Source organism: Homarus americanus, unplaced genomic scaffold (genome assembly GCF_018991925.1).
Source record: "Homarus americanus isolate GMGI-L3 unplaced genomic scaffold, GMGI_Hamer_2.0 scaffold24260, whole genome shotgun sequence".
In the NCBI taxonomy this organism is placed as follows: Eukaryota; Metazoa; Arthropoda; class Malacostraca; order Decapoda; family Nephropidae; genus Homarus; species Homarus americanus.
Window position 1 is genome coordinate 4,061,089 of NW_024721079.1, and position 11,658 is coordinate 4,072,746.

General features: G+C 35.0%; 1 protein-coding gene across 1 annotated transcript; it reads left to right on the forward strand.

Moving 5' to 3' along the window:
* The first annotated feature begins 24 nt into the window (after window positions 1-24).
* On the forward strand, window positions 25-7,132 carry LOC121861459 (ribosome production factor 1-like). Its single transcript, XM_042359194.1, has 6 exons — window positions 25-211; window positions 3,681-3,914; window positions 4,285-4,438; window positions 4,981-5,092; window positions 5,425-5,577; window positions 6,714-7,132. Exons 1-6 carry the CDS (start codon window positions 53-55, stop codon window positions 6,871-6,873), a joined length of 972 nt encoding a protein of 323 aa, XP_042215128.1. The 5' UTR covers window positions 25-52; the 3' UTR covers window positions 6,874-7,132.
* Window positions 7,133-11,658: the final 4,526 nt, after the last annotated feature.

The window sequence follows — 11,658 nt, forward strand, 5'->3', positions numbered from 1 at the left end:
AAATGTACAATACACTGGTTTGTTCCGGTATTACTAGGAGAGGAAGACAAGCATGGCCGCCCCCAGCGAGGAGATCGAGATAGAGGAGACCCAGGAAGAAATAGTACCTGAGATTAGACCATGCAAGCCTGCTAGGTCCAATATAAGTGATATTAAGAATAAAAACAAGAGGAAAAAATTATGTATAGAGTTGAAACGGAAGAAGAGAACGGTAGGTGACTGTTTGGTGGGGTGGTAAGAATTGTCTGAATATTGTTTTTTGATATGAATTTGTGAGTAAATATTTATGCAGTACATATACAGTATAGTCATTTACCGAGGATAACACGAAGTATTTACCAGTGCTTATTTCCAATGTGTTAAACAAATCCCAGGTGATTTATTAGGCCACTATGATTAAAGTTCAACAATAACACGTGGTAATATTTGGTAGTTAGAGTTATGGTGTTCAGTGTATTGCAGCGTCATGTCACTCATTTAAATTATGAAAAACCTATCCAGCATAAGTTTACAAGACATTCACTATTAATATGAAGTTGTGGAATGGAATCTGGCTAATTCTGGAGTAACCCACAATGTGTTAATGGGTACTTTAGGAATTCCTATATTGTAGGTAAAGGGCAATTCTGGAATTAGGCTGGGTAAAGTTTTACTTTCGGTCATCCGGGGAATCTTACCATAATAATTATATTATTGGAATCAATCGTTTGCAAGGGAAATGTCATAGAAGAAAAGTGTCTTACTGGTAGAATTATTTAAGCTACTTATTCCATTAGTTAAATTCCTAAGATCACCTAACCAAAAATAATACCATATGCTGTGCATTACAAGAAATTGTGGCCATTTTGAGGACCTACCTTGTATTCCCGTTGTGGCAGGTCAAATTATAGTAAGCGGAGGCAAGAAAAAGCGTACTGGAAAATTCTATAATGAGGCCTGGTTAATCCTAAAATGACACCGTGTGAATTCCAATACATTAATACCAAGAATGTTTCCAGAATTGGCCAGATTCCAATATTATGCAGAAATTAAATGCTGTGGATATTTTGTCTGGTTGTCATCAGAGGTAATAAGTTTTGGAAAGTCCAGATATACCTCTCAAATAACCACTAATGAAATCAGTATACATAAGAAAATAAGGAGTCTGCAATAGGCCAGTTGGCCTGTGCATGGCAGCTCCTGTCTAGAGTTACAATCACTCTCTATCATCCATGAATCTATCTAACCTCCTTTTAAAACTTTCCAGCATTCCAACACTTGGTAAAATAGCGTAAGTAGGAACTTAGCTGGTCACAGCAAAATATCCACAGCCTAATATATTAGGAATATAAAAATAATGTTCTTATACTGTATAGTGTTCTGTTATAATGTTCTAATGGTGTTGATACATTATTGTATCCTTAACATAGTGTCTGGACATTATAATAATACTCCTTAGAAAAATACAATTCAGTTAGTAGGCTACATTGAAGGGTTAATATATGTCTCACCCATTCCTCTTCTAGTTTTTCTGACTTATCCAAATATAATTTTTTTTTAATTCTGAATCAATGTTTAAGAGTAATGTTTCTTGTGCAACTGTTTAGTTTTTAATATATTTACCCTCAAACATCGACCTGCTTTCATCTCCGCCAAGGTGATTTGGCAGTCCACCAGAGTGGGTAGGCCATGACGTCATGGTAGGTTAGGTTAGGTAGAATTATAAGTTTACCTTTGGTCCAGGTTAGCAACAATGCAGTCATGGTTAGCAGCAATTCTGTCGGCAAAGGTAGGTTAGGTGAGGTTAAGTTAGGTTACCTTCTTCTGTTATGAGAAATTATTTTTCTGATGTATTTTGGTAAGTTTTAATCAAATATGACCTTGATTTCTTGTAAAAATTGCTGTTTTGGGGGGTTGCCAATTTTCTAGAAAAGGTGGCTCGTTTGCACAAGAAATGAAGGTCATATTTGACTAAAACACACCAAAATACAATAGAAACAAAATACAATAGAAAACAATTTCAAAACAAAATAAGGGAATGGGCAAAAAATTTATAATTACCCAATTAAGATCTTATGCATTACTGTACTGTAGTTCATTATGAGTTATACTGTAGCTACATTATTTACAAGGTACACAATACCTGTACCAGAACAACCTCCAGTATTTTTTAGGCATTTAAATTAAATACATTTTCAAAACACAAATTTATTTACATACATATTCATGAGTATACATTACAATAATAGCTATATAGTAAGCCCTTGTTTAATGTCGTGGTTCTGTTCCTGAAAACCGCAACGTTAACGGAATCAATTTTCCCCATAAGAAATAGATAAAATACAGGAGTTACGTTCCCCAGCCTCCATTTGCCCCATAAAATACATTACATATACATAAATTCAAAGGCATTTTTATAGAAAATATTATATATAAATAAACTAAATCATTTTGTATTGCATTCACTGATGGGCGGAGGTGGAGCGAGTGTGTGGTGGGTAGTGGAGAGGAGGAGGGTGCCGAGTCACTGAGACCTGGCGGGTTGCTCCTCCTCCCGCTTTGACTGGGTTTCCTCCTCCATTTTTATAGCAAGGCTAATGGTCTTATGTTGCTTCTTCACAACACTAGCATCAGTAGCACTTGATGGGCGCTTGGAAGCCATTTCGAATGGTTAGAGTACGTACAGTATTTAGAGCAAAAACACTTAAACACGCACGAATGCTGTGGAAGCCTAACAAAGACTGGTTACGCTTGGGGACGCTGTGACGCTCTGCGAGAAAAGGTGTCGCGCTAAGATGAGAGAGGGTGATATGCCATACAAAGTAGTCCATGACGACGTTATACTGAATCGGCGGGACGTAGTCCGAATCATGGGTGTCTAAAGAATAGCGACGTTATAACGAAACAACGTTTCAGGGGGACAACATTAAACGAGGACTTTTCTTTACATTACAAATGCAGTACAGTACAATTAAGATGTGCATTACTGTACTGTAGTTTGTTATGAGTTATACTGTAGCTACATTATTTACAAGATACACGATACCAGAACCTAAAATAAGGCATGTAATTAAATCTGATGAGAATTTGGCAAAACTACAGGAAGATCAAAACAAATTTTTCTCATGGTCTGAAAATGGCAGATGAAATTAATTTTGAAAAAATATAAAGTACTTAGCTTAGGAGATGTAAATATAGAAACCAGATATCAGACGAACAACATTGATACTCTACAGTATAGAGAAATTAAACGGAAAGATTTAGGGGTAATGATAAGTAGGAATCTTAAAACAAGACAACAGTGTGTGTTTGCTCGAACCAAGACTAACAAACTACCGTACTTGGGTTCGTACAAAGTAGTGTTAGTGACAAGTGAGTTTATCCTAAGACTATATCTTGCACTTGTGAGACCTCACTTGGGTTATGTGATTCAGTTTTGGTCACATTACTACAGAATGGATATCTAATCCCTAGAAAGCATACAGAGGAGGATGGCAAGGCTAATCTTGGGCATTAGGAGCCTTGAGTGTAGAGGCAGATTAAAGCATCTGAATTTGCACTCCCTCGAGAGACGTAAAGTGAGGGGGCAATATGATCTAGGTGTATAAATCCGCCTTATTTTTACCTAGGTTTATGATTGCCGCCAATTATTTTCCATCATAAATAATGGGTTACATAATTGTTGTAATTCCTCTTTTCAGGAAAAGATAAAGGAAAAAAAGGATAGGAAGAAAGAAGCTAAAAGACTTGGAGATGATGCCCCTCCAAAAAAACAGCCCCACACTATTGAGTCTTTACGTGAGAAAGACGAGACTATGGTCGATGATGAAGACGATGAATTGGAGCAAGAGGAAGCAACAGATACCTTTGCTTCTTATTTTTCCAAGTCTTATGTCCCAAAGGTTCTTGTAACATGCAGTGACAACCCACATACAGTAAGGAGTTGTGTTTTCATCTTATAATGTGCAAGGTGTAATAACTTAGCAAGATATTCAAAAAGAATAAACTTTTTGTAAAAGTAGATTTTTTTATATAAATCGTACTTAATTTACCAGTTATAAAACTCACTTTAGAGTGAATAATTTATATAAAAAAATTCAGAAAAGTTAAACTTAGAATTACTGTATTTTGTGTTCAGAAGTTAAAAGTCTGTGTTTACACCTTCAATCTCAATTACAGTAAATGTGATTTTTCCCCAGCTTCAGCATCATTAGAAAAATAAGCTTTACATCTGCATTGTGTAATACATATACTTCGGTATGTTTACTGTCTCACACAAACCTGTAATCTTTCTAACAATTTCAGAAAAGTATAGCATTTATTCGTGAGCTGTGTCGTATGATTCCCAATTCCCAACCAATGTGGAGGAAGAGGTCTAGTATTAATAAGATGATCAAAAGGGCAACAGCGAATGGCTTCACTGATGTGGTCATTGTTAATGAGGACAAAAGAATACCAAGTAGGATATTTGACTTGCTAGACTAAGTATAACAGTTTCCTATCCCAAATATAATTGAATTTAGCTTCTTTCAACAAAGCTTTTAGTATGGTATGGCAGTTTATTTTTTTTTATTTTTTTTTATTGAGAAGCAGATGTCTTAGATCTTTATTTGATTGGCAGTTTCTAGAGTTCTGTAAAACAAATGCTATTACTGTACAATATTGCCCGATCACCTTATCTTGATTTTCGAGTAAGCAGTTTGCCTGAAGGTACTGGTATTAAATAGGTTTTCAAGATCAGTCCATCTTTTTTTCATAGTGTTTCTCATGAAATCTAAATGTTCTATCTAAATGAAAATTGGTGAAGGTTTCATGCTCTTCAATTTTATTGTAGCCCCATTATTCCTAAAGTTTTGTACTATTTTAAGCTGGTGTTTATTTTTGTTGAGTGTTCATTAGTTGTGAAATTATATTTATCTGTACAAGATATATTTGAAATAAGACCAATTTTATTTTTTGTTGGTGAAACCCTGATAGAGGAATGTGAATTTTTATTTACAGATGGCCTCCTAGTTGTTCACTTACCAGAGGGACCCACAGCACTTTTCAGGCTAAGCAATCCAAAACTTTGTAAAGAAATCCATAGAGACCACAAAGAAATATCAGGGCATAGGTAAGATAAGTAGCTATTACTGTACAAAAAGATGTGTAATTTGTAAATATAGGAAGCTTTAACTATTTTTTTATCCATACTTAACTGTATGCATAAGGATCTGTAAACTCTAATTCTATTTACTCCATCTTGCCTCATTTGGTTTGAAAACGTATTGCTGCTCATATTGCTGATTTTTCCCCCTCAATTCCACTCCAAAAAAGTGTTACTTGGAGTAATTGTTACACTATTATGAGTTGCTAATTCTCATTTATTCTTTTTATGGATACAAATAATAAATTTTACTAACAACAAGCCCCAGGTAATTCTTAATAAAATCTCAATGTCAACAGACCCGAGGTAATTCTCAATAACTTCAAGACTAGGCTGGGACGAGTTGTGGCTCGAATGCTGGGTGCCCTCTTCCATTATGAACCAGAGTTTAAGGGGCGAAGAGCATGTACCTTCCATAACCAGAGAGATTATATATTCTTCCGCCACCATAGGTAAGTTTATTGTTCAGTTTTATACAGTGTGTGTCATATTCAAAGTAGATGGTGTTGTGGACTACATCCATTGACCATTTGTAAGTACAAATGTCAATGATGCTTCACTATTCCAGAAAATAATTGCCCAGTTTATTAATGGTTTTGCTGAATCATAGTTGCCTGCATGCACCACACACTTTAGTATACTAACTTTTACTCAGGCTTAATAAGCTTTAGAAACCAATTATATATAGTAACTATGGTGCTGCCTTACTATCTTCAGATGTAGAATAACCAGCTACCGATTATGTTATTCAGATAGGTTTTGGAGAGGAGGGGATGGGGAGATTCTTCCTTCAAGAAAACATACTTGAGTGTTTAAAGGCCTTGATACTTTCTATAATTGACTATGGTAGATTATTTGAGCTTGGTCATCAATTACAGTAGTGTAATGTGACAAGTCTTGTTTCTCCTGTCACTATTCTTGAGTAACGTTCTTCCTTGGAGTACAGTATATTTTGTGAGCTTGGCACAAAACATGCCTGCACTTGACATGTCTGAAGCAGTAATTTTCAATAAATGTAATTTTTTTGCTTAAATTTATAATTTTGTCTTCATTTAATTTTTATTGTTCCATCTGGCATCAGTCATTCTGCATGGATTTACATATATTTACATATTTTCTTCATAGCAAACAAGTAGGTGTAACTTCACTTAAGAAACCAAACTAATAAACAAGACTTCTTTAACCAAATTTTATAAATTATTTTGGTGCTGCAACTCAGAGGTTCACCCCTTTGCTACTGGGATGCCACTTTTAATATTCATATGGTTAATGCTAGATGATTTTATTAAGCAGAGAGGGGCTCCCATACACAATTGAAGTAGAGTATGAATAAGAAATTGATGTGCTACCAGTTGACTACTGAAGGATATATAATACCTGTAATGGGTATTCAGTAAAACCTCCATTATGCAACACAGTAAGGGTTCTACCTCCTCTGGGATAAGGCAAAATCCAACTTATGATCAATGGTTAGAGCATTGTACTATACTGGTTATCTTCACCTCAAATTTTTATTATTATGTTCTTATGCTGGTTTACCCTAATCTTAGCTGGAATACTTTATAATTAATATCTTTCTTTAAACCAGGTATGAATTTAAGAACCAAGAGAGAGTAAAATTGCGAGAGATGGGTCCAAGATTTACCTTACGACTGCAGTGGTTACAGCAAGGGGCCTTTGAAGGAGATTATGAATGGGCTCTCAAGAGACATGAAATGGAAACTTCCAGAAGAAAATTTTTCCTTTAATTAGGATATCTAGTATTCTTTCCAATCATTGTTTTGTTATTAAATTGCAGAAAATTTGGTATTCAATAATTATATATTGGAATACATCACTTTAAACATGTAAAAAATCCAGAGTTTTTGCACATGAATCCACAATAAATTTCTTGAGCCTTCTATCTTTATAGTATTGTACCTTCTTATAAAGTGGTTATCTTTTGGTACTTCATGTGTTGAAGGATATGATTGTTGAGTTTAATAAATTTTTAGATCTCTGTCATAAGCTTGCTTTTTTTTTTCCCCGTGGTTGAATTTCTAACTTTTTTTCTGCCAAAAAGTAATTCATAAAAAAGATTATACTCAATACTTGTGTTGATTTTTTTACAAGGTGCAGGTATCCTTCGAGATATGAAAATTCACTTGTACGAATTTCCTAAATTGACACCACTGTTTTGGGTCACAAAATCTTTCCCTGCTTATATGAATTTGGGTCCAGGCAAACATTCAAATTGTGCTTCCCTGGGAGTCAGCGAGGGTGACCACACACACTAGTGCTCTCCCTACCTGGCTGAGGTAGGAGTTATGGTTATTTTTCAAATCATAATTTTGGGTATAGAAACATAACTTCATATTTGTTGTCATTCAATTATATGCACACACAATCCTGCATACAGAATGTGAAAAAAATAAATAAAAACTATAAGGTCAATAACATAAGGGAATAAATATTTCTTAGTGCACCAGCAAGAGTTAGTAGGATGAGGTGGGGGGGGGGGGTTTATGTTATGATTATTTTCAATTTGTAGTTTCAGATAGATAAAATAAGCTTTCTTCACTTTTTTATTCAGTTATATGCACACAATCATACATAATGTGCAAAAAAGTAAATGAAATAACTATCATAAGGTCAAAAACATTTAGGGATGAACATTTCTTAGGCCTCCAAGAATTGTGGGAGAGACAGTATCTCAGCCTCCTGCCAAGCCTAGTTTTGTTACTATATTGTTATTTTTCAACTCGTATTTACTGGTAGGTAAACAAAATGTTCGTTCTTTTTTTTTTTTTTTTTTTGCACACACAAGTTCATACAGAATGTGCAAAAGAAAATAATTATCAAAGGTCAAAAACATAAAGGGATTAAGCATTATATGTGGGAGCTAGCACAGAGGGAATGGTGTTCTCAAGCTATGCTATTGACAAGATTGCCGAATGCTAACGCATGGTACAGTACTGTATATTTTATTTTATTTATTCCTCGCATTTACTGGTACAGTATACATTTTATGTACAAAGAATAGCTTCCATATGCAAATCATCCTCTAGGCTGTGTGACACATTCAACTGCCTGAGGGAGGCCATACATGAAACAGCCAGTATCTATGCAATCACGTAGCACCACTGGCAGCCGTGTTAAACTTTGATTTAGCCTTTCCTTAATAGTTTTAGCTGCATATTTACATCTAGATCATACTTTCTTAATGTGTTAAAGTAAATTACAGTAATTGTGTTCTATTTATCATTAGATTTTTCTTGTTTGTGAACTGTTTGTGTGTTTTTGGTTTATGATAGTGGGCATTTTTGTCATTGAGGAACCAAGCCCTATTTTTCCCTCATGTTTCACCAAAGGAATGCCCCCCCCTTTTTTAGCTAACCTATTCATATCTCAAGGTTACCTGTACACACACAAAATCTGCTTTCGTCCCAGATAACCCATTTGTATCAAGGGTTACCTAAAAAAAAAAAAACACTTAACTGCCCACCTTGGACTGATGTGTTTGTAAATGAACACAATGTACAGCAGTTTCGTTTCTGTTTTCAAGGATTCACAAATAGTGATCAGAATTATTAGTCCTTTGTGTCATTGTATCAATGAGAGAAGGGGGCAGGGTTTTTTTTTATACAGTACCCGTACATAGAGTATAATACACCCAAGTGAAAAATCAAAATTTTAGCAATTAAAGTAAATTGCAGGAAATCATTGATAAATTAAAATATATTTGTTTTGGTGACTTTTTCCAAGTCTTTTCTTGCATATTGCAAGGTACCATGCAGATGCAAAGTGGTTTAACAATGAATGAATCTAATCTCCATGAGGTTGAAATTTTGGCATTTGCCAGTTGGGGAGATTTTGCGTTAGAATGAGGTGTAAAAAAAAACATTTCAATAGGAAAAAAGTATGGATAATTTTCTTATGAAATTAACGTTACTGTATTGAGCATTGTAATAAAATAGAGATTGCTGTACAGTATATTTTAACTATAAATGTTACCCCAGTCTTGACTTGAATAATACAGATGCACTTATTTAGAAAGATTTCAGCAATGGCACCTTTTAGTTTTTTGAAGGAAGACCTGCTAAGAATATGGAAAAACCATTCTGTATACTGTAACACCTTCCCCAGTTTACGGGTATTTTGAAATACACTATACAGTACAGTATATTTCTCAGTTTGAGATCCCAGTATTGTAATAGAGTATTGAGAAGATAAGAATAAATCTGTAATGCTTTTACATAAAGGAGTGCAGGAAGGATACACTATTACTGTACCAAAGAGACTGTGGTACCTGATGGCTGAATGGGGTGGTTTAGAGTGGCTACCCCATACCCTCTTAGGTATTTTCCGGGATTTTTTTTTTCTTTAAATCTTTGTCTGGGAGGAATATTTATATTGGTTAAAAAGTCCAGGATTGCTGCCTTCATAATTTTTCCCTGTGAAAAATGTACCTTTTGAGAAAAATTAAAAGTGTTAAACGTGTGAGAGAAAGAGAGAGCTTCGTTCAGTTTTCATCCTGGAAAGGAACGTTTGTATTTTGGTCTGCAGCAGAAAGGCCAGTTCAGTGATTATGAAGCTAGATGTATCAGTATTCATTTATATTTAGCAACACATCTACAACTACCGATATAAAATAAAGAAGTGTTTAAGACATTCTTATAATTTTTTTATGATTTCCTTATATTTCCCTGATAAGTCTTGTCATTTTTGGTGGAAATTGTTTTAATATTCCAGTGACTTGTAAGAGCAAATAGGCCTACAGCGGTTAGAGATATTAGAAATTAAAATTGTCAACTCTTTTTATCCTTTGCAATTGCAGTGAGGCCAAGTTCGGTGCATAGCGTTACAGAGAGCAGAGCATTGCAGTAGTTCCTGTAAACTCAAAAGCTCAATATTTTTGCTTGTAGCATACTGCCCTCAAACATAATTCCAAAACGGAAAATGCAAATTCACTGCATATTTATAAAACAAACTCCCTTTGTGGTAGAGAAGAATGTTTGGTCTGTAAACCAGGAACTTATGTTTCTGTGGTAAATAAAGGCATTAATGATTTACAAACATATGTAAACTCAGACAAGCACAAAGAAGCAGTTCGAGGAGAGAACTCATCACGAAAGCCGAGATTATTTTGTAAAACCAGGTTGTAAATTAGAAGATGCTGTTGCTGCTGTAGAGGATATTCATGCATTTCACATTGTTAAGCATCACACTACAGTAGTTTCAAATAAATCGGTTCACAAACATGAAAAAACCTAATAATAAATAGAACACAACTACTGTAATTTACTACCTAACTCATTCAGTATTAAGAAAGTACTATCGAGATGATAGTATGCAGCTAAAACTATTAACGAAAGCTAAATCAACGTTCAACACCGCCTCCAGCAGTGCCATTTGCATAGATACTGGCTGCTTCATGCATGGCTGTCCTCAAGCAGTTGAATGGAAGATTTTTAATGAAATTTTTCTCAATGCTAATCACTACTCGTCAACTAATAATATTAATTTTTACAATGGTTGGAACTGGGTACGTTCTCGTATGGACTGTTTGTGGTGTCGAACAGCTATTGGTTTCCCAGGTGATTGGTTGGTGTTATGTTCTTAATTACTGTAGTTAATCCCACCAAATTTCAAGTCCGAGAGAAAATCATCTCTGGGTAAAAATACGCTTAAGGGTCCCCTTTTCAGGGCCGAAAAAAATCGTGATATATGCGATTTTGTTCAAAATCTCAGTACTACAGTACAGTACAGTACAGTGCAGGCAGTCTTGAGCATGCCGATTCCGAATCTAAGCTCGACAGTTCGGTTGCAGAGCAATTAAAGGTTATAATGACGCTTGGAAGATTTTTATGACATTTTACTCAATGCTAATTACAGAACTGGCCAACTATTGGTTTCCGAGGTGATTTGATTGGTGTTTTTATGTTCTTCTGGATGTACTTAATGTGAAAATTAACTATTAGGTGACCAAACGTAACAATTACAATGGTATAATATTTGAGAACTGAGCCAATGCATCACTTGCATAGATTAAGTACATATCCACGTATCTGTCGGTTCCACAAGCCTACTACAGGCATCTACAATAATTGTGTTGAAGAACCGCACGCCGGGTAAACCCCTCACCGTTCATACAGGTGGGCGGCCACACACCACCATAAGGCGCCTTGCACGGCTCTTAAAAAAAAAAAAACTAAGTCTAAGATACTAAGGGTGAATACCGCTGATGTAATGACTTACAGCCATTGACGCCATCATTATTATCGCAGACGCTGTTGGTTTATGTGCTGCTCTGTAGAATGGAGTCAGTGGAGACATGTTCCCCTATCAAAAATATAATGAAAAGGCATTAATAAAATAAATAACGGATATTTTGTTTGCAAGATGGTCTTGAAACCCATGATTTATGATAATTATGTAAAATATGTTTTTACTGTTAAGATGCAGTTAAGTAGATTTGTTTATATAATTGTTTTTTCTAGCAAGAAACAGGCTTTGAAGTTTTGTTTATATTTTGACTGAATTTCATCTCGCGA

Bases quoted from the DNA above. Each gene is read 5' to 3' on its own strand.
- LOC121861459 (XM_042359194.1), top strand. From the start codon at position 53: ATGGCCGCCCCCAGCGAGGAGATCGAGATAGAGGAGACCCAGGAAGAA. The intron at 212-3,680 runs GTAGGTGACTGT...TCCTCTTTTCAG, and splicing joins TGAAACGGAAGAAGAGAACG to GAAAAGATAAAGGAAAAAAA. The intron at 3,915-4,284 runs GTAAGGAGTTGT...TAACAATTTCAG, and splicing joins GCAGTGACAACCCACATACA to AAAAGTATAGCATTTATTCG.